The 24366-nt window shown below is 38.9% G+C and overlaps 1 protein-coding gene across 1 annotated transcript; it reads right to left on the bottom strand.

Annotated features, from left to right (window-relative positions):
* Positions 1-2289: 2289 nt before the first annotated feature.
* On the bottom strand, positions 2290-20590 carry LOC139711791 (probable ATP-dependent RNA helicase DDX56). The gene is made up of 13 exons (XM_071623645.1): positions 20516-20590; positions 16364-16525; positions 15340-15420; positions 14495-14568; positions 13504-13765; positions 12888-13057; positions 12226-12426; positions 11570-11692; positions 10990-11084; positions 9850-9923; positions 7016-7211; positions 6687-6805; positions 2290-2616 (listed from the first exon to the last, which is right to left on the bottom strand). The coding sequence occupies exons 1-13, from the start codon at positions 20573-20575 to the stop codon at positions 2563-2565; spliced, it is 1671 nt and encodes a 556-aa protein (XP_071479746.1). The 5' UTR covers positions 20576-20590; the 3' UTR covers positions 2290-2562.
* Between the last annotated feature and the right edge of the window lie 3776 nt (positions 20591-24366).

The raw sequence follows: 24366 nt of genomic DNA, 5'->3' as shown, positions 1-24366 counted from the left end.
GTGGTCTCGCCCGTGGCCGAGCCGCGGCCGAGCCCGGCCTTTTCTCAGTGTAAACGCAAACTGGGCCAAATGCGCGGCCAGCTTTAGTCTGGCTTCCAAACCTTCTACCTGTACTATTTCGCTATTCAGGATATTGACCCCCTCAACGTCGAAAACTAGTATAATTTAAGGTAGTTTTGTCCTGCAAAGGAATTTTCCTTCGGCAAAGGCCTTTGAATGAACGGCGACTTCGTCGCCATGGAATTAAGTTGGCAAAGGGTCTGAAAACCAGACAATACCAAATTGCTTTTGTTTACAAGTAGAGCGCCACTACGGCGAAATATTGAAAGGTTTGAATCAAAAGCGCGGCCGAGCCCGGCAGTGTAAACGGACAAAATTGCAGGGCTCGGCCTCGCAACTGAGGTTGGGCTCGGCCGCGGCTCGGCCCAGCCCCACACTGTAAACGGGGTCTAATAGTCTTTGCTGGAAACCGTGTAGTTCTGGTTAAATTAGAATTTTTTGCATCAAGTTGTTTGTAATGGAACTGACTGACAAATTGCCCTTCATCAACGTAAATAAACACCCATTATATGCCCCCCCCAAAAAAAAAAAAAAAAAATAAATAAATAAATAAATGGCATACATATTTTGGTATATACTTGGGGTACTTGGGTGTGTATGCCCATGATTTTTCATCATGGCTACAGTGGAAACTCGATATAACGAGATGGTCGGGACCGAGTCATTTTCCTCGTTATAGCCGATATCTCGTTATATCAGTAGGCATAAAAGAAGGCATAACATAAAGACATTAATTTGCACATGTGGGACTACCCATCATATTTCAATCAATACTGATAACTTGATATTAATGTGTGACGGAATTACTCACCTTTATGGGTAAGAAGATGTTTTTCGCCAAGGAAATCCAATATCAAGAATGTGTTTCTTATTGATTGTAGATGTTTGAATCTATAAATTTATATACACTGTAGCTTGCGATTGTATCAAGATCGTCTGTGGATTGGTATGTGGTTATCGTATGGGTGTGTGTTGTGTGGAAAGCTTGAATATGGTCTGCACAATGCTATGTGTGTATGTGACACATTCTGTATGTACATTATGACTGCGTGTGTGTGAAGATGGGGAATTCCCTACGTAGAAGGCCAATCACAGCATCAGATTGCCTCACACCTGCTAAACGTCACGATGATGTCATGTATACATATGGCCGTCCCACCACATTTTCTGCATGTACAGTATCAGTGTGCGCGCACACACACACTTACACGTAAAACATGCAGTGCTAGCTGGGGTGCACTGAAGAAAATGATTATGTGTGTACAAGACAGTTTTTGGCGCATCAAGCTTTACAATATCGGAAGATGATAGCACAGGCGAAATAAAGCTTTACCGAAGGCATTTTGCTTTACCTCGCTATAGCAGGTTTGATTGACTATGTTTTTCTTTGTTTGGAAGTAACAAAATTTATCTCGTTATAGCAGTTATTTCGTTATAGCCGATCTCGCTATAAGAGTAGCATTTTACATAGGCTTGTGTGGAAGGAAATTTGGGACCGGGAAAATTTCCTCGTTATAACCGATATCTCGTTATAACAGTGTTCGTTATACCGAGTTTCCCCTGTACCACTCAAACATTGAATAATCAGTGTTTATTTACATCAATGAAGGGCAATTTGCCAATCAGTTGCAGTAAACCTTGTACAGCTGTAGGTATAGTCTTAGCAAACATGAGGTCTGACAAGAAATGACAAACAGTGACCTTTTAGGATGTCATATCACCAGCATTCAAAGGGGAGCAACAAACATTAATCTTACCACATTGAGAGACATATATATGTCCATCCACATAATTTTTCTTATTTGTCTCTTTTTGCCATTATTACTATGATCAGTTGCCTTCATCTCAGTGTTCCTAATTAAAGGCAACAACCTCTTTAACCCAATGAGGACGGGCTGATTTCGCTACAAAATGCATTTTCCATAGACCCTTGCCCAAGTATACTCGGGACTTGTCTTCAACAGGTTAAAGGCATCATGTCAGTCGGCAAAATGTCACAAGTTTTCAAAGTTAGCCAACGCAACATTAACTTGTGTCTCAACACGTCAAAAGTTCTTCACAGACAGCGATGAACAGAAGCTCTCCATTCTTTTGACACAAACATCATCACATTATTGCAGTCATATTTCACCGTGTACGGGAAATATCATAGTTTTTCTGTAGTTGAGGTTCAAACCCTTCACTCAAAATTTTTTACAGCATTGGACCTCCGTCCTAAAAACCCTTGCAAACAGCACGTCTTCATTCCAGACATTTCTTCTTTTTGGGGGTGGGGGGTTCCATGGCACTTCACAGAATACAGCACTCATGACTATGTTCTCAACTAATGCAGAGGTCAGAAAGTACTATGTGGTCAAACTGTTCAATGTGGCTTCATCTATTAAGTGCGCTCTGTCTGTCGAATGGTTGTCCTTTCTGGTGACTTTATGCATCCACAGTGTGCTGTTGCTAACAAGTGTCCAATGCTTCTGAGAGACGGCACCACATGAATCCAATCTTCCATTATTTCTTGCCCTTGTACTTGAAACTTTTCAGTGGGTCTTCTTCATGCTTCCTCTGCAGACATGTAGAAGACAACATAAAAAGAAATATCAGTACAATCAACTCACGATGTTACCACATCTACATTCACAACACAGCATAATTATGTAGACAACATATGGAGACTTCATGTTGGGACCAACTGACAATTAACAAAGAAAGCCAAAGAACAAGAAATAAATCTACACCTTGCACAGAAAACTAAGCATCGAATGAATCAACAAAAAATGTTAACTGATTGAAAATTCTTATCAGTTTTGTTGTACTGTATAAGCCATAAATTTAGCAAGTCTAATTTTTTGTGAATCCAGAGTTCCCAACAATTTTGCAAGTGATAAAATTTCTGATTGTGGAGTACAGGACTGAACGGAAAAATGTATGCATGTATGTCACATTCACGTTGGAATCAGAGTTAATATTTTGGCACATTTTTAAATTCTTGCGACCAACTCGCAAAATTGGCAAAAACAAAAGCCTTGCGAAATATTTGGGGTATTCAGTCTCTCACTTGAAAACATCCATGTAGTTGGGTTTCAGAGAAATTCTGAACCACTATTTAAGAAGCCTGCCATACCAATGGTGATGAACACTTGTCTGTTCTGTGTGATGGCTTATGGTACGTGTATATTCACTTACGATGCCATCACTACATTAAGTAACTTTTTCAAGTATAATAGATTGTGATCAGAGACTAAAACATTTTAAAAATGACTGAATTAGTGAAAGAACTCCTGAAGAATAAATAGTTAGTAATATTCTAATAACATGGAGAAAGAAAAGGATTCACAAATATCTACAAAATAAACACTATTGAAAAACAAACTGACAGTAAATTGTCAGACATCTTCACATACTCATAATGTGTATGTGCCCTGTCATCTCAAAATATTTTGAAATTTTAAAACTTTGCAGATGTTAGTACCATTCAACTTTAATGACTTGCTAGCATTTTGTGTTCAAACGCCCACTTCAGCTTATCATCAAAGCAGATTTGTTCAGAATGGCTGTGGCCAGCTCTCTTACTGCTACTCTGGTAGGTCATTATATTTCGCTTTGGTTTGTTTTGTGTTTGTTGTTTGTTTTTAGATTAAGTGGAACAAATCAAAGACAATTTGAAAGCTGTGGCATCAAGGTGCATATTCCACAATAAGGGGGCATTTCATGAAAAGTTTTGTCAGATATAGTTTTCTGACATATTTGCTCTTAGCCAATCAGATGCAAGGAGTTCAGTAGCTCATAGCAGTTTATCAGAAAAAATATTTGACAAAACGCTTTATAAAATGTCCTCCAAATTTCAGTGTTTGGTGACTTCTATCATCGTTCTATTTTTTTTTTCTATAGTGATAGGTCACAGAGAATTTCAAGCAAGACTGACAAAAGAATCCATGAAATGTGTCTTGATCCCAGATGTTTTCAGAACATATGAAATATACAAATGTCCATCCATTCATCGTTGCATGCATCCATGTATTATATATATATATATACAGTAAACCTCGCTTAAGTCGACATCGTATAAGTCGACAACTCGCTTAAGTCGACACGATGAAAAAGTCCCAATTTTTGCCTTTGTTATTCTTTGAAAATTTCTTTGTCTTGTCGACATTTATAAGTCGACAACTCGCGTAAGTTGACCTGATTTTTGAGTGCCAACTGAGCTAAAATATGTGTTAATTCCCTCGTCTAAGTCGACATCATTTTTTCGCTCAAAACCGTATCGCCATTCTCTGAAAAGGAATTGTTTTCCCGCTCCGATTCGTAGCATTTCTACTCGGTAATTCCCTACTGACAACACGGTAGCGTTTGCGCCACGTGCCCATTGTCTTGCACGCAAGAATAGAAAGGGCACACACTCATTCACATTGGAATATTACATGTAGTACCCAAAGCACTTTCCCCCCTTTCTCCTTCTCGTTATTCTCAAAACGCACAAATTTTGTACACCTATAGGTCCTCATAGTAGAGAATCATTATCAGAACATGAAATAGGTATTTCCGTTTATCCGAATATTCTAACGTTAATTATTCCGAAGCGGTATTAGAAACCTGGGCCCGTTTTTAGAAGATTAATTAAAATGCAACTACATGTAATTAAGTGCAACTAAAAATCAAATGCAGGTGTGTCAAATCACGAGCAACTTTGTACATAAACGCAAGTGCGTTGCTGAAAAGGCTTGCGTTTGATTATGAAACTAGAAAATATTGTACGAACCTGAAACTCAATTGCGTTTAAACACAACTCTAAAAATCAAATGAAGTCCATCAAATCACGCACAACGCTGTATTCAAACGCAAGAGCGTTGCAGAGAAGACTTGAAATTTTTGTACGAAACTATAAGAAACTGCGTTTAAACGCACTAAACATCTACGGAAGTGCGTTATTGTTGAAAAGACCTGCATCATTTTTTTATTTCGTACGCAAAATTAAAAATCAAACGCAACCCCAAAAATCAACTGCAAGTCCATCAAATCTCATGGAACGCTGAAAAGACTTGCGTTTGATAATCATACGAAACAAGAAAATTGTAGGGAACTTTTTTAAAAACTCAATTGCGTTTAAACGCAACTCTGAAAATCAAAAGCAAGTCCATCTAATCACACGCAACGCTGTATTTAAACGCAAGAGCGTTGCAGTATTTGTACGAAACTATTAAGAAACTGCGTTTAAACGCATCTCAAAACATCTACGGAAGTGCGTTATTGTTGAAAAGACTTGTATTATTTCTTATTTCGTACGCAAAATTAAAAATTAAACGCAACCCCGAAAATCAAATGCAAGCCCATCAAATCACACGGAACGCTGAAAAAACTTGCGTTTGATAATCATCGGAAACTAGAAAATTGTAAGAAACTTAAACTCAATTGCGTTTAAGCAATTCTAAAAATCAAATGCAAGTCCATCAAATCACAAGCAACGCTGTATTTAAAACGGAAGAGCGTTGCAGAAAAGACTTGTGGTTTTTGTAGGAAACTAGAAACTGCGTTTCAACGCATAAAAATCTATTTGGAAATGTGTTATTGATGAAAAGACTTGCATTATTTTTCATTTCGTAACGGAACTTTTGCCGCAACTGAACTTAGTCTGCACTAGCAGGGGAAAGACATCGCAACATTTTCATGTTCAAACTACCGAAACGCATGCTGTTTCACGAAATGTCAATGAGAAAAATAGTAGCAAATTATTGTTACAGTTCGCTATAGTCCAAAGTTGAATTAGTCCGACGATGGAAAGAGATTTGTTTTTGCGAAGGTTAGCAATCCGAAAGATGTCATTTTCGGATTAACAAACTTTCCTTCTTCTTTTCATTTCAAACTGGCCCGCGCCGTACAGAGCGGTAATGTTGTGAATCGGAGCGCGAGAACAATTCATTTTCAGAGTATGGCTAGAAATTTAAGCAAAACAAATATGGCGACATAGGGAAGGAAAATCACACATCCTATTTCGACTCAGTCGGCACTGAAAAATCATCTTGACAGAATCATACGAATTCACACGCATATCTTCGCAGCAACACACTTAGATTTAAATCGCAAAGTTGCATGCAATTTGGGGATATGCGTTTGATTTTTTAAATCAAATTTAAAACGTACAGTGTCTAGAAATGGACCCAGGTTTCCGATCCCGCTCTCTAAAAATCTCTCTAGAGATTTGGAATAGTGCGACGTCGTTACTAATCCGCGCGAGATTTATGCATGAACTAAAACATAATTGTTGCTAATGTAAGAAGGTATGTTTTGGCAGCAGGAGTAAGATTTGGGTAGCGATCCGCATCGTGATCTTACTCTGTATAGGGGAAATAAGTTTTCATTTCTAAGTCGACAAAATGTCGACTTACGCGTAAGTCGACTTTCGCGTAAATCGACGTGTTTTTCTCAGTCCCGATTATGTTGACTTACGCGAGGTTGACTGTATGTGTAAATACACACGTACACACATACACACATACAAAGCTATACACATGCACACACAACACACAACACATACATACATATGTACACACATACCGGTACATACTGTAAGTACAAAGAACAATCACAGATGGATATTACTAATGGCACCACAGGCATGTAGCACTTATCCTAACCTTGATTTTGGCGACTCTTGTCTCTCTCCTCCGGCCCTCACTGCTCGCCCCATCAGCTGATCTCTTGGAGCCTCTCCTCCTAACTGTAGTCGGGATCGTTCCCCTCAGCGCTTTCGGGACTGGAAGGAATGTACAAAAGAGCAAAAAATAAATGTCTGGCAACTTTAGGGTGGTTTTGTGACACAGGGTCAAATATTGCAGCAGCACGATAGATGACAATGTGATGTAAAGCACTATGAAATGACTTACAGTTTGTAGGAATTCCATGGAAATTTAATCACTGTATTGTATTGTATTGCGATGCAAAGTAATGGCAATGTACCACTCACCGAGGTAATCAGGAACATTCTTGAGGTCAGAGTGGACCTTGGCCGGGTGAAGCACCTTGTCGTGGCGGAGCAGCTGCAGATCCCGTGGGTTGTCCTCAAAGTAGGCCTTCAGCTTCTTGGAGTTGAAGATTTCGTGCTTTATTTCCTTGACGCGGGCCTCTCGCACCGCTACCTGGGTGACTGCACGCATCGCATCCTGGTCAAGAAGAAGACTCACGTCAGACTAAACTTGGAATGCAAAGTTCTTCTTTTTTTATTTCACTCATGAACTTGAGCAATTCATTTTGCAATTGAGACTTGTGAGTCACGCAATATTTGTGGTTGAGGACCACAGTGGCAGTATGAAAAATGAGTACTGTAAAACGAGGAATTTTCGCGCGCATTTTAATTTCGCGAATTTCGCGAGCGCCGAAATTCGCGAAATTAAAATGCACGCGAAAGTTCTTGTCTACACTACATACATTGAACGCCAGTGGCAATTCGCGAAAATTTCATGCCATGAAAAAGGCTGTCGGCTCCAATTCGCGAAAATTTCATGCCGCGAATATATCATGTTTTACAGTATTATCCCAATTCATGAAGCAAAGTTTGTGATTTCCCATTCAACAGATGATATACACTCCATTACTGTGGTGAGCTATTGATAATGCAAAGATTGAAAAATTTGAAAAAAATGAAGCCAAATATTGGAAATTCAAGAACTGCTCCATGTAATCAGTACTGCACTACAACTGTGAACACTCTAATCCTGAGCTTACAAATAGTCAGATAAAGTTCAACTGTACTACAACTTTTTGTCACTGATATTGCTTGCATGTATTCGAAATGACACATTCTGTGGATGATTAGCACATCATGGATCCTACAATATGCATACTTGCCATACAATAGACAATAATTTGTTTCACATGTTGCAACCTAAACAAGATTACCTACGTAGATCTACAAGAAGCATCTACTTAAATGTGGCATGTCAGACGAATGTGAGTCATATCCATCCCCCAAATGGGAGAGTTTATCAAAAAGTATCATTGAATGTAGCAAAGAAGAAAATCAGGGGTGGTATTCAGAACACTGTTTTATCTCTGTTGTAACTTGTGTTGTAGCTTCTGTTGTAAGTCTGTGAGTTACAACACCACTAAAACAGTTGTAAATCGGTATTCTGAAAACTGTTTTAACGGTGTTGTAAGTCATGAAAACGACGTCCATCACAACAATCATATCCAATAGGAAATATTGTTAGAAGTAGCATCTAAGACATTTTAACCAATAAGATTGCTCCCCTTGGGCAAATGCACCTTGCTTCACTTTGCGCGTTTTAACATGCGCTCATTCTCTGGCGTGTGCACAAATAGGACAATGGCATGCGCAGGTGAAGAGAGCCTGAGAAAAAATAAAGTTACAACAGAAGCTTGATCATTTATGCCTTCTTACAGGTTTTGACATATTGGTGCGGTAGGAGGATTTTAAAAATCCATCTCAAATTGAGTCTTTTTATTTGAAATTTTGTTTCAAAATTAATAAGATATTTTGTGATAATAAATTATCTCACTATAAAAACAGAAGTTAAAATGAAAGTTACAACAGAGTTAACCCTAAAAAGACTGGGCTATTTTGGTAGCTCGAAAGACTGGGGGGGGCCTAAAGGGCCCCCCCTTAAGATCTCAGCCGTGGATCGCGCGATCGCCGCGGAAATTTGCACAATGATAGTGTGCGATGTAATCTACAAGATCGTATATTTAAATTTTCCAAAATAGTCTTCTTTTATTTTATTTTGATTAATTATACTAATTTATGCGAGAAATCAGACTTTTTTATCTAAATCAGTAAATAAAGCTCCAAAAGTGCTCATTTTTGGTCTAGATATTCTTTGTAGCATTCTTAGCAAATGTACTTGAAAAAAAATTCGGTATCAAAATTGATTTCTTATTTATTTTATTGTTTTATGAATTTCTTATGTATTTCTTTGTTTTTTCGACCTTTTGTTTTTGTTGTTTTTTTCAGCAAAATTTGTGGCAGACCCTTTTTGAAGCATAATACTACTAAAACAAATTGATTTTAGCCATTGAGAGTAAAAATAAGCATATTTATATGAACCATGTGATAAAACTCAATTTGTATTGACTTTGTACACAAAATCACATTTTTGAGCCATTTTCGGTCTCACGTGCATGTACAAAAAGTTGTGTAACTTCAGAACCGTACCCCCGGGTGTCACAAATTTGGTGTCAAAATGTGCGGGAAACTCGAAAGAAAAAAGTCATAGAGCATCGCAGCGAGAGCATTGCGTGTTGCTGAGTAATCGCGCGAAATGTCGAGGGGGGGGGCCTTTTAGGCCCCCCCCCAGTCTTTTTAGGGTTAAAACACCTTCCACGCTATTTTATCTTCGAAGCATAAATTTGCGCGTGGTATGACTTAAAACAGAAGATAAGACAGTTTTCAGAATACCGTGTAATCTAATGGGTGCACAGATTTGCGCCCAAAGTTACGCACGTGAGCATACCCCTAGACAATGGAATGCGCAGGCAAAGAGAGCGCGAGATAAAACGCAAGTTACAACAGAAGTTACAACAGAGATAAAACGGTGTTCAGAATACCGAATTGCTGCAACAGACTTACAACAGAGATAAAACGGTCTCAGAATACCACCCCAGGACACAAGACCCACACTGGATCACCATAAGATCATCATATCTGCATCAATATGTTCTACATCCTACAGACATGAACCCCCTCCCCCCCCCCCCCCCCCATAACATAGTAATATCAAACATTAATGCATTACACTGCAGATATACCAGGATAGGTGCTTATATATACATTAGAGTTCTCACCTTAGCACGATATCTGAACCCTTCAATTTCTGACATCTTGAACTGGTAGGGTCTGATGAGTGGAGAGCCATCATCTGAAAAGAAACAATAATCAAGACTGAATTTGACAAGACTATGACATACATATGTAATGTTGTCTCCACCATGATCATGTTTAAAACCAACAGCAGTTCTATCTTCATTGGCAAAGGATACTTTGAAAGATCAGTGACTAAGCTTGCAATGATGTTTGGTCCTTTTTATCCATGACTTTAATCTACCTGGCTGGTAACTAATTCTTGCACATGGGAAATTGAGGTTTATGTGAAGGCTGTTGTGTGACTTCCATTTTTACAAGTGTCAGACAGATGAACTGTGGGTATAAGCTGTGGGGCTATACTTTGCTTTGTGTGAGTGATACAGATCGGTGCATAATTAGAATTGTTATCTGTGACAAGAATAAAACATGCGCTCCATTTAGTCAGGTACACAGCTTAATTGGGTAAGAAATGCTCTGTACAAGACTACTCGACTATATGGAGATTACTGTATAATAGGATGTGATAGTTTGACTCCTGGAACCTTTTACTGCTTGAACTTTCATCTACTCAGTTTATCTTAATGTGGTAATGTATGGATACACCAATATGCATTTAATACTTGATGCTGCTGTCAGTTTTATCCTGTTGTAATAAAGGATAACTACAAATGGTTTTAATAGTAAATGATCAAACCTTCGTAGTTCAACAATTTGCAGCCTCTTGAATTTGGTGATCTTTTCAACTGTTTAAGGAAATGAGTAAAACCATTGGCATACACTGCTTTTTCTTTAATCAGATATTTTCCCCAGTTCTTTGTTGTTTATCACACACTATATATCCTCACTACTTTTTCTCATAGAAATCAGACTTCCCGATTTTAAAGACTCGGCTGTGTAAGTGATACATGATCCATAAGTACACCAAACATGAGATCTTTCAAATTTCTCACTCTGACATTGACTATGATTGCCCTCAAACTTAACAAGGGATTTGGCTATGAAGAATGGAAATTTTGCAAAATACATTTTGGCTATACTGGCATGGGTCTGAGCTACACTATTTGTATCCATGAATTCAAACATGTGTCTAGAATGGAATGACTTTTGGATTCTGTACCTACCCCCTATTAGCTGTTCTTGGACTTCTTCCAGAATATCTTGTTCTTTTTCACTGACAAATGACAGGGCAGTTCCGCTCTTTTCTCCTCTAGCAGTCCTAGAAATAGAACAGGGGAAGAGAATATATTATAACATAATTACAGAGATCACACAGTAAGATACATATAGCTACAGCATACATACACACATACATGCATACAAACATACATAATATACACACACTCAAGTATTGAGACATTGCTACCTTTGACAAGATGGGAACCAATAATTTGACAAGTAACAAAATGTCACGTTGTATTGCAAGTACCGGCATGCTATTGACCAAGAACATTACATTTTTTAAAAGGCTAAATCCCTTTTTGTATGCTAAACCTCATACATACACACATCACACACAATGAGAGATATGAAAATGCTCAAGCAGCAAAAACAAAATAAATTCAGCAGGAGAGGCAGAAAAAAAATACTGCCATACAAATAATGTCAAGAAAGGTAAATTACAGCAGACTGAAAATCTTTAGAAATGGCGGTAGTGAATGCATTGAGCCAAAGTTAACAAAACAGTTTTGTGGCACAGCGTACCTGCCCACTCGATGAATATAGGCCTTGACAGACTCTGGGAAGTCAAAGTTAATGACGTTCGAGACATTCTGGAAGTCGATTCCTCTTGATACCCCATACTCCTTGTCTTTCTTCTGCTTCCCCCTGGGAAAGACAAAAATATAATCATCACTTATTTTAGATCTCTATAATCATCAGGCTCTTTTTGGTGACATATGAATGAATATATATATATATATATATATATATAATTTCGTGTTTATCTGTTAATCATTTTCCATTATACATGTTTGTATATTATACATTCCATTATATTCATGTTCATTGACAGTAACTATGTCTTGTAGTTGCCAAACATGTTGCAAAATATGTCCTGAAGTCATTAGCTTATGTTGAAATCACACTCTATTCATTATGTTCATTACTCCATACGATTTGTTATGCTCAAGACTTCTAATCCATCCATGTTTGCATAAACAGACAATAGAGCTGAGGAAGACCTCAGGTCGAAAGCTCCTACTGCCCAGCTGGCATCGTGCGACATCTATTATCTTCATTGTCACAATCATACATTCAAATGTAATAATGTACAAGTATGGCATCTTTTTCTGTTTACATTTTATCAGTTTTATTTTTCATTTATCATTTCCCAATCTTGTAATTAAAAACTGGCTTACTTTTGACCTTTCCCGCCTTTGACTTTTTTCTCCACATCCACCGCAACGCCCGTTTCAAACAACGATGACTCCTCCGAGGCGATGATGATGTCATAGAGGCCGGTGTTGAACTGGTGGATGATGTGGCACCTAGAGTTGACGGGGAGCTCGGAGTTGAGAACACACGCTGGCACCGAGAACTGCTCAAGGAAGAGCTTTAACCTGTCGAAATTAACCAACATGTTAGCATGGATCTCGATGCATATCAGACATAGACTTAAATCAACTACCCCCACCCCCACCTCTTCACTCATGCTGTTGCTATTTCACTCTTTCCCTATTCTTTATCCCTCTGGTGTTCCTTATCTTGTTTGATGTTACCTCCCTATTCATCCTTATCGTTCACAGGTTGCCCCCTATGATCCTTGGGGTCTTCACTCACCCACCTCTGCCCTTTGTCTGTCCACCCTCCTGCTTTAATCCCCTCCCATACTTGTTGGGCTCCTTGCCCTTGACTTCCAACCCTTCCCTTTTGTTTTCTTTGTTCTGTGTTCCTAGCCCTCCCCTGACTGTGCATGACTCCTTATGTGAGATTGCTTTCCCTGCCTATTTGTCATTTTGCCTTCTTCAAGACATGGTTTCAGACACAAGACCTAACACTGAATTGCATTCCCTGCACACACCTGTATGACCTGTCAATGGAGTTGACAAAGATAATGGTCTTCCCTCGTATTAGCTTCAGCTTGAGTAGCGTGTAGATGAGTAGAAATTTGTCCTCCTCCAGGCACCTAATTTGATACTGTGCTAGGCGGTCTGCATCGGGTAACTGGGACTCTGCTAGCTTCAGCGTGATCTGCAATGCCAATTGAAAAACACACACATTGTAAGTATTTGGAACTTAGAGGTATGCATCCACACTTTGATTGAAAGATAAACAATCAATTTGACAATATATCAAAGGGCTGGCATACAATAACAAATATCGTTGGAATGAGAAGCAAAAATGGCATAATATAAACAATATTTTGTTATGTTTTTAGCACTGAAACAACAAACAAAAGAATGCACTGACATGGGTTATTGTTTTCGTCTTTTTGCCCTGTTTCTTCACACAGTTGAGATAAAACTACATTGCAATCCTTCCCACATTTAATCATTGAACCAACTGATTTCTGAAATGAATGAAATGCAACATGCAAGAGCACAGTGAACCACACAGTGAACTTTTTTTTTTTTCTCATGAAAGTTAAGAAAAAAAAACTGTTACTGTTCATTCTGACAGGATGGCAGATGACTCACAGGGTTATGTAACACCAGCTTCTTCAAAGCCTTCACATCTTCTGTCAGAGTGGCAGACATCAGAATGGCCTGGTAGATTTTGGGCAGGTGGGCCAATAGCGCCCTCATGTCTGCCTCGTGGCCAAAGGAGAATACCAGGTCAGCCTCATCGATGACCAGGATCTCAAGAGAGTCTCGGAGGGAAAGGTTCTTGGCCTGGATGTGGGCCAGGATCCGACTCGGAGTGCCCAGCACGATGTCTGGCCTCTCCATCAGCAGGGGCCTGTAAAAAGCAGTGGTGCAAACATTTCAGCTGAATGAGGTGGTATCATCACGATGTATGTTCCTCGTCAATTTCAGTCTCATTTCAGAATGTGAACCCACAAGAAATCTGGGGTCTGTGGCATGCTGACACACCAGAATTCACACCTCTTGTAGAAGCATGAAAGCATTTATTGCACATGTATGTGTGTGTCCAACTTTTTTCTTCACTGCATTCATCGGCACCTAGCTTTAGGATGCTTAAATTCTTATCAATAGGCAAGTTTTACCAGCAAAATGCACATGTAAGAGTGTAATGACAAACTAAAACAAAACCATAACACAAGAATATATTTTACCATTTGCCAACAACAGTTGGTGAGAATTAATCCATTAAAACTTAACTGTGAATTCTCATATTCTCCCCTCACTATGCTGGAAAGGCATGAACCAATGTGTATACAATCAAACCACAGGCATTTACTATACAAAATGAACCTTAAACTAAATCAAACTGAGAGTTTGTCTAGCTTCTGAACACCCTACCTCTATCACATAAACACATAGTATATCAAATAAGAGAGATTAGCGAGAAATCATTATGCATTAATTTTTTTTTCATCATTTTAAATCACCCAACAGAAATCAGACTTGTCATCATACTAGACAGTGAGATGACAGGAGATGTTCTACAGAAAATATGCTTGTAGCACAGATGGTAATCCCAAACAGCTGTTGTTTGGCCACATACCTCTGTGCTGACAGGTCAACCTGGCCTGAAACATCAGCACACTGAATTTCCTTGGAGCAGCATTTGCTAATATCCTGCAAAATATAACACAAAAGTAATACAGATTTTCTTAAAAAGGAAAGATATTGAGAGGTGTATTGTTTTGTGTGTGTTTTTACGGAACTCAAATTATCTGGTGATTTTAATACATAGACTAGTAAAATGTGTATAGACTTGAGAAGGGAAAAATAGGAAATAATTGAATCTACAGAGTATCACGCCTGCTCAAACTGAAAGGAACCCTTCTTCATAAGCATACATGTATATGCTCATCCTGTCAACTCCTAGAACATGAATGCATAGGACAGAGTGCTTGAATAACTGCCTGCTGCTCAAAGTTCATCCCAACCCCCCACCCCCCCCCCAAAAAAAAGTCATGTTTATATGGTGGCTTGCATTTGCTATCTCTACACTAGGCTAACTGGAAGTACATTTGGAAACGTACGTATGTATATGCTATAAGAAAGCTTTTTAATCTCAAAGATTGAAATTACAGTATTGGGAAAAAATAGGCAGCTTTATTGGTCTTACCTATTAAAAACATACACTAGGTTAACTGGAAATACATTTGGAAAACCTATATGCCATATGAATGCTCAGAATCTAAAAGATTGAAAATAACACAATTGGGAAATAATGGGCACATCTATCAGTAGGAAGATACAAACCATATATTGCATAACATGCAGTGTATATCACAGGTATCCAAAGCTACCAGCTGGCAACGACAGATGTACCTGTCCAGCAATCCTCTCAAATAGCAGCATAGCTTACAAACAAACACAGGAGAAACACCTGTTCAATACCTGGATGTTCTTGTAGGCCTGCGAGCACAATTCTCTGGATGGGACTAAGATCAGCGCCCTTGTTGCCTGCTCCCTTACAGTCTGTGATATGAACAAGTCAAATGATATGACACATAATTATTAGATAGGTAGCTTTACTATAATTTCTTGTGGCATACAAAAATAAGTAAAGTGGAACTTCAACAAAACCACCCCTAACCCCCACATTTCCACAAAATGAGTGAAACCTAAAGAACAATGAGTTAACCTTCTACGATGGATGAATGAGAAACTGCACACACAAGTGTTCAATGCTAAATGGTATGGTAAGTTAGTTCTTTGGGTAATTAGAGATATATGGTAGACAGACATCAACTCGGTTGTTCCACTTGACAACAAGAGAAAACATTTTCTCTTATCTCCCCTCTGTTCATATGCTGACAAAATCACACATTTCATCATAATGAACTACATTAACAAACACATAAAGTCACTTTATGATAACACATTATCAAGTTGTGTTGAAATACAGTGTATGATAATCACTTCATGATCAGTTTGGACAAAAAAGAAGGAGCAGCACATACAAGATGCCTCAAGGATATGACTGCAGATATTCAATGGGAAAGGGCCAATGGATCCATCATTCTGAAACTCACTGATGGGCATATCTATCTTCTCACTTATTCATTAGATTTTACAGTGAATTTCACTGATCTGCCACAATACAATCAGGACAGCAAGTACATGTAGGTTATCGATTATTAGTAATATTACTACACAAACAGACAGAAACTCTCTAGAGTATGTTATCCTTCAAACTACATCATGTAGACACCAACATTTCAAACATGAGCATAGAAAAACCAGTAAGGTGAGTCTTGTAAAAATAATAATATGATAATAATGATAAACTAGAATGCTACACTACTGGGAACTTTAATATTGAAAGACACTGCACAGCCAGAGGCAAAGCTTAATGTTAGATGTAAAACATTTACAGACACATTTTGAGAGCTTTTGTGAATGTCTTATCAGGACTTACTTGTCTGGTACTGAGAATCTTCTGGATAAGAGGAATTGCATATGCAGCCGTCTTCCCTGAGCCGGTCCTGGCTCTTGCAAGGATGTCTTTTCCTTCGAGGGCAAGGGGGATGGCTTTCTCCTGAATAAGTGTGGGTTCTGACCAACCAAGCCTGGCCACAGCCTGCAGCACAAGGAATGGGCATTGTATCAATGACAAAGAGAAAAATTGGGATAACTGAAAATGAAGGACATATGGAAAGACTTCAAGTGTTTGTTCCCCACCTCCCCAAAAAATTTGATGCCACTCTGCACTACCCTGCCCTCGTTAGCTTACACAAAGATGCATGCATTTGGCAAGTGGTTGGGTATTCATGGGGGTGGGGGTGGTTAACCCCACGGAGGATGGACTGATTTTGCTACAACACGCATTTCCCATATACACCTGCCCGAGTATACTTGGGACTGGTCCTCAATGGGTTAAGGAAGTCTTGCCAAATCAAGCAACACTATGACCATGTTATACAGATACTACTGGACAGAATGTCTTTGCAGGAAGAAAGGGCAGGAAGGAAGACAACTTTTCTGTTAGTTTCTATTTTAATGAACAGTTAACACTAACAGTGTAGACTAGTGCTAGGTACCTAGTACTACAATTAGTGCAGGAAAAAAGTATCAGCCCTCTACGGCTCTACTATAAAACCAGAAATTTTTGCATGCATGAAACTTTCCTGAACTTCACCGAGAGCCATGATTTACAAAAGTGAAATTTGAAATTACAAGAAGATTTTTGTCTACATAAAGCATGGAATTACGAACCCAGTACAATGCTGTACACCATCATTGTTTGCAATTGAAAGTTGAAAAGGTTCATGCTGTGAGAAAGGCCATCAGCTCCAATTCGCAAAGTTTCACGCCACAATGTTTCTGGTTTTACAGTATTGTCAAAATTCAAGTTTCAGTCACAAGGGCGCCAAAGGCAGGAGACATGACTACAGACTAGACTATATACAGTAGTTTGTCTAGACAGGCACACCAGCGAATGAAAATTAGATCAAGGTACAAGGAGAGGAGCCGACACATGATGGATGACATAATACACAGAATTAAGTGTTGTGCCAAAGTCTAAAGGATGCCTTCCCATACAGGCACAGCATCTAGTATTAAGTACTATTACTACAATACTAGATCTATTTAACCAGTGCTACGAGTGTAAGGGAATGTAGTGAATTTGAAATGACTTCAGTGGTTGTGGATACATAAGTTTGGGAAATCCGCTCATGAGGGGGGTTCCTGTTCATAAAGTTCTCTCCCCCTCATGAAAACGGACAGACAGAATTACATGTAATTTTTTCTTCTTTTCATCATGGAGAGTGGACAGTAAAACAATTGTGACAATTGCACACTACATTGGAGAAAAGGCAAATAGGACCTACTTTTATATACGCAGTTTTCATTCAGAAAGAAAACATAAAATAAAAATACATTTGATTAGAATCCATACACTTTCAAGATGAAACTCTAATCTTTCTATTAAAGTCATTTTCTGGGCAACATAACATAAATTATTTTGATACGAATTTTGGCCACGAATGCAAGCACTCTGGTCTGGCGACTAGACTACTGACTAGAGTAAACCACCAGTTTTCGGACACTTAAAGCTTTTCTGCAATATTTGTTCAACTCAAATAATACTTACAAAATTATATCTATAACAATGTATGTTAAATATATCAAACTACTTTTTCTCAATATTGATTTTGTTAAATACATCATAAAATTTCACAAAATCCCCAAATATTATTATCATCTTGATAATTCCCCAGAATTCAGACAGCCTCTCCAAAATTCCGACACTCGCTGTGCACATTCAATGTCAATACGCATACAAGGCCGCTGAAAAATGAGCGTGCGCCATACCTTGTTGCCGCAAGGTTGCATCGCGGACATTGCGGCACCCGTTTGTGTCCGAATTCTGGTGACTCGGCACGTGCATTCAGCCCTGTACATTTATTCACTGCATCGGCACCTACAGAGATTTTGTTTTTCTTGTATGTTTTTGAGGATACCATTACACTCTGAGCTTGCAATAAGTGAAAAAGCTCACAACGAAACGGCATAATTTTTCAATTTTTAGCAATTTTTTGGCAACCCCTATTCTTAACACTGCACAGGACCTAATTTGTGCGTGCTTTGGAAAAGTTGCACCAATTCTGTGTTTTTGACAGCGAAATTTGGGATTTTAGATGGATTTTTGGAGGTGACTCAGGCACTTTTCTGTGGTGAACGAGTGTGCCAGTATGTGAAACGATGTGATATGTGTGTGTTGTGACAGTAGAATTTGCTGGCTTGTGATAAGTGATAGAACTGAGTGTCCGGATTCTGGAGGCCAGCCGAAAACTGGAATTTTTACACTAGAACCTTCTAATGTTAGTTGTCTAGAGTAAAATATCCCGTTTGCGGCAGTTTAAGCATTGTTAAGGGTTTTTCCAACTTGGAAACAAATCAGGCAAATCATCTTCAACCATTTCATATATCATAGACAAGATTATTCATTAACGCAATTGTTTTCATAAAAGAAATTTACCATTGATCAACGCAGTTTTCATGATTTACCAGGGCAAAACCCGCCACAATTTTCGCCGATAAGGGCGATATGCGACGTAGTATTTCTGCTTGCAGCACGATGTACAATCCCTATGCAATACGCGCGTGCTCCGCGATCTTTAGCTGAACGCCTTCACATGTCTTGCGAACATTGCGTAAGCGCCAATTCCCATTGCGAAAGCACGTGAAAATAGCGGGCCTGGGCGCACATGCATTGGCCGCAAACAAGATCGCAATTCTGGCGGTGTTGTTGATGTCTTTCTCGTGTTTTTCTGAATTTTTTTCGATGGTAACATCCACTTTCCGAACAAAAATGGCGGCCCACATCAGCTCGCGAAAGTTCTATTTTATGTGAGGATATGTTTTCAAAATCCATGAGCATCGGGAAAACGACAAAAAATCAAGTTTCTTGGACCATTACATTGTACTTCTTTATTGTTATGTTAAGAAGTACCGAAAATTTTATTTTGGATGCGATATGTTGTCATTTAGGTGAGAAAATTTCACTTTCGTCAGAGATCAGGCCCATTTTATCAGTTGGTTTTTGTTGATTGCTAGTGTGTTAGTACAAATATATGTGTAGTGTGCATGTAACAGTGCAATGCTGTGTTTAGCGATATATTACCGTGTATGTTGTACCTGCCGCGAACGGCTGCACGGCCGCTTACTGCCACAGTTTATATAGTGAGGTGCCCGCACCTCGTCAGGGGCCCGAATACCGTCACCCCGCTTAAAATTGTTTTAAGCGCACTAAACAAAAATTTATGCCCGGGACTGTGTTCAGTACGCTTGAAACTTGGCAGGGCTACCACAACCAAGCAAATTGTGGTGAAAACCGAACAGTTTTTCGCGAAAATCTGAAATTTAATCGGAATACGCGTTATAAGTATCACCACTGTCCCCGCACGCATCTTTTACATGTATGTCTATGGGAGCATCACGGTCACCCGCACACGTCTTTTACGTGCTTTGTCTATGGGAGCGCGGGTGACAAGTTGCGGGCCCCTTCCTTAGCGCGCAACTTTTTCGCATCGTTCGCGTTTGACGACGATAGCAGCAAATTTTCGATATCGATCAGTGAACTTGTGATTCCATTGGAATTTTCAGCATTTTTCCTGTATGTGAGTTGGGTTTCAAAGAATTTCAGTGGCAAAATGTGATTCAAATATGCACAAACATTAACTATGACGAGGTGCGGGGAGTCATTGTAACCCAAGTAGACTAGATCTATACTCTGTCTCTAGGCCCTACATTTTGCTTTTGGGAACCTGGTATACCAGATTCCCGTTTATCAGTTGACGAAAACCTGGTACGGATACAGGAACCTGGTACAAAAATCTACCACTACCACTACCAGGTTCAGTAAATTATAGATTTTCTACATTTATTTGTAAGGAACGGGTTAACTTTACTTCAGCTTCACAGTTTAGTATGGGTGGGACTACACTACACATCATCATCGCTGACTTCTCTCCACTCGCTTTCGTCTTTTTACGTCCAAATCACGGGTTTTTAATCAATAGTCAAATCTTCACATCACTTCGGAATGAAACAAACATTTACTTACTTTGAGAATACGGTCGTCGAGACCCATATCTCTAAATCTGGTTTTCTTTTTGTCTTCCATTGACTTTCGTCTTCCCCCACGTGTACACAGCACAGCATCAACATCGGAAACGGAAACACGAATAAACCAGCTGTTCCTAGCTAGACAACTCGACCTCAGTAAAACCCAACCCTTGCGATTGGGCATGTCGACCAAATGAACTATACATATCGTGGTACAGATTTCTAGAGAAGGAAACACTTTTTTTTTTTTGCGTAACCACATAAAATCACAATATGTTTTAGATAAGATGAATATAGTGATAAAAAGGTGTTTTTTCAACCAATTTCCTTTTACCCTCTGTCATTGCAGAGTAATTGATTCATGGCATTTGTCATGTTAGACCGAAAATTTTAAGTCTGTCTATTCGGAGGGGTGACACGACATTTGCTTCTGCGACAATATTGCTTCGGTTTTTTCTCCAGTGGCATAGGGTGAGGGTGAGGGTTGTGATAGGGTTTTAGATTTAGTTTGATGTGAGGATTAGGTTTAGTGTTCGGGTAATGTCTGTGGTAGAATTTATGCCTGGCTTAGCATGCAGATATTTCATGGGAGCAATTTGTTGTCGCAGGAACAAGAATCGAGGGCGCGCGGAACAGATCTTTCGATCTGTTGCCCGTGTAGTATATAGAGGAACAAAACGACAGAACTTCCCTGACTGTGAAAGGGTCATTCTAAATAAATAAAGGAAAAAGAACAAAAAAGTTTCAATTCATAAAAAACAAAATAAAAAAAAATGACGGACAGTTCTATATTCTGAAGATTCATTATTCTGAAGGTTCGTTAACCAAAAAAAAAAAAAAATGAAAAAAGAAATAAGATTTGTTATTTCGAAGGTTCATTAATCGAAAAATGGAAAAAAAAAAGTTTGTCATTCCAAAGGTTCCATAGTCTGAAAATGAATTAAGGTTGGTTAATATGAAAATGAAGCGTCTGTTATTCTGAATGTTCGCACTCCAAAAATAAAAGAGGTTCGTTATTCCGAAGGTTCATTTGTAAGGATGACGGTCTTGACCTTTTCGGATAAAGGAACCTCACTCAGTATCTCATTTTTAGTCTGAAGTCACGAGCCTTTTAGAATGATAACCCTTCGAAATAATGCCACTTATGTTCGGATTTTTAACGAAGCTTTTCATTTCCGGATTAATGAAGGTCTAGACATATGAAATTTGTGATACGGGATAACGAACCCGTTAGTTCGGACTAATGAGAAATGTTATTTCATTTTTGGATTTAAGAAACAACAACATTCGGAATAAATAAAAAAAAAAATCTTATTTCATTTTCGGATTTAAAAACATAAAATCGGAATAACAAGGCTTATTTCATTTCCGGATTTAAAAACTCCACAAAATATTCTGATCAGCACGGAATCCTTTTTCTTTTTCGGATTAATGCATGGACATAGTATAAGGACTTTTTGTGTTTCGGAATACACTGCCTGTTTATAATGAAATTTTGGAGTAACAAAAAAATAACGGAGTAATGAACCTTCAGAATAAAGAACCTGATTTCATTTTCGGAATTACGAACCTTCGGAATAACGAATCTTCGATATTACAATATTAGTGCTACAAAATTAAAAATATTCGGATTCATGGACCATTATGTCTTTTTGGATTAAGGAACCTTCGAAAAAACAAACATCACAAAGAAAACGGAGGTCTTTTCAAGCGTTTATATATTTCTGTAACGAAGAATAACGGGAAATCTCACTGTGGAAAGAGATGCAAAAATGCCATCGCTTATATACCAGTATATTGATCATGATATTTTATAGGATCTGCGAGTTAAGATATGCCTTACATTTTTCTTCTGTTATCTCGTTCAAAATGTGAACATAAAGGTAACAGATGAGCAATAATTATGTTTAATCTTCGTACTGTATATATGTCATCTATTTTTGCCGATGTTTGTAAAACAGTGGGGCTGAAAGCTATCGGATCATTTTATACATTGAAAACATACATGTATGTTGTTTCTATGAAACATTATAATTTTGATATCACTCTTTTTAACCGCTCTGATACGTCTTTACTTTACTTCATTCCCAATTTGAAAAGCAGTAAGTGAGATTGCATTAATGTTCATTCCGTAACAGCGCCGATGACATGGTTTGAGTTTATTCGGAGTCAGTATTCGAATTGACGCGACATCGATTTTAATACACGTAACACCTCTTTTCTTACGCCATTTCTCAACTATTGTATTTTCATACATTATGACAACAGATTTCAATCAATCTTGGTAACTTTTGTTTTATGAGTTTTCCATCCATCAATAAAACCATTGTGACAATTTTCTGAGACTGTGACCCCGCAGAGGCAATTGGTTTGGGACTTTCTGTCAAGATGATTTCACCCGCACAGTCAAATCAAATCATATACTTCTGGAGATGGGGCCCAAGATGAGGGCCCTGACAGTGTTGCATAGAGATCAGTGACCCTGTTACATGCCCATGGTGTTGCTTCGAGATACCATCCGACAGCCGCGGCTAGCCTGCATGGGCTAATGTATTTTGGAGATGGAACCATAGAGATTACAGTGGCGGATCCAGAGGGGGGGGGGGGGGGTGGGGGGAGGCGCAACCGGCGCACCCCCCTTTATTTTTCGTCAAAAACAAAAGAAATTAAAAAAAAAGAAATGAAACCCAGAAGTGGCACCAGAAATATTAGTTGCCCCCTCGCCCCCCCCCCCCCCCCCCCCCCCACACACACACCATTACAGAATTCCTGGATCCGCCCCTGGCAGATATATGTATATATCCAACGTGTGGAACATGATGACTGTTTTACGTAAGTATGTATGACTTTAAACAATTTCAGTTTAAAAATGAATAAGTATAGGGCCTAAATGGAATCAATGGATTGCAGAACTGAAGAAATCGCTTCCTCGAGCTAGTAGCTATAGCTTAGACACATTGTCACTATTTCTTTTCCTTGCCATGTATAGTATCCACCTGAAAGGGACAGAAAATAGAGTCTTCAAATAAAATGTCCTCATGAAATATCATCGTTGAACAAATTAAATTGGGTCAATTTGTCAAATAAAGCGAACCCCACCCTGAACATCTCGACCCGGTCGAGCTGACGGTTACAGTTCGTTATTCCGAAGGTTCTTTAGTCCGAAGGTTCGTTATTCCAAAGGTTCGTTATTCCGAAGATTCGTTATTCCGAAGATTCGTTAATCCGAAAATGTGATAAGGTTTGTTATTTCGAAGGTTCATTAATCCGAAAATGAAATATGGTTCGTTATTCCGAAGGTTCGTTAATCCGAAAATGACACAAAGCTCGTTATTCCGAAGGTTTGTTACGGACCCTATTTCATTTTGGATCAATGAACCTTCGGAATAACGAACCCTAATTCACTTTCGGATTAACAAACTTTCAGAATAACGGACCCTATTTCATTTTAGGATAAACGAGCCTTCGGAATAGCGAACCCCATTTTTGGATTAACGAACTTTCGGAATAACGAACCTTCGGAATAACGCCACAAATGTTCGGATTGACGAACCCTTTTTCATTTTCGGATTAACGAACCCCTAGGTATAGGGAATTTGTGTGTTTCGGATTAACGAACCTTCGGAATAACAAACCTTCGGAATAACGAACCTTCGGAATAACGAACAGCACCCCGAGCTGACCAGGATTGAGGTCGCGCTGTACACGGTCGGCTTTTCTTGGGGTTGAGTTCCTGCACGCACCCAAAGCAAACGCAGGGCCATACAATCGAAGGCGAGGTGACTGCATTGCAGCTCCTGTCAAGCTCGCTCGCTCGCTCATCACTCAAAGAGAACGGGGTTGTAACGG

The sequence above is a fragment of the Diadema antillarum genome, unplaced genomic scaffold, assembly GCF_040938485.1.
Source record: "Diadema antillarum isolate AM-2024a unplaced genomic scaffold, OU_Dant_1.0 seq00001703_RagTag, whole genome shotgun sequence".
NCBI lineage: Eukaryota > Metazoa > Echinodermata > Echinoidea > Diadematoida > Diadematidae > Diadema > Diadema antillarum.
Note: the sequence above shows the minus strand (reverse complement) of the source record. Positions and strands in the feature narration are given on the sequence as shown.

Coding starts and splice junctions, on each gene's coding strand:
- LOC139711791 (XM_071623645.1), bottom strand. CDS start 20,575: ATGGAAGACAAAAAGAAAACCAGATTTAGAGATATGGGTCTCGACGAC. Junction 16,526..20,515: donor TCGACGACCGTATTCTCAAA/GTAAGTAAATGT, acceptor CTTGTGCTGCAG/GCTGTGGCCAGGCTTGGTTG. Junction 2,617..6,686: donor CAAGAGTCGCCAAAATCAAG/GTTAGGATAAGT, acceptor ACATGTCTGCAG/AGGAAGCATGAAGAAGACCC.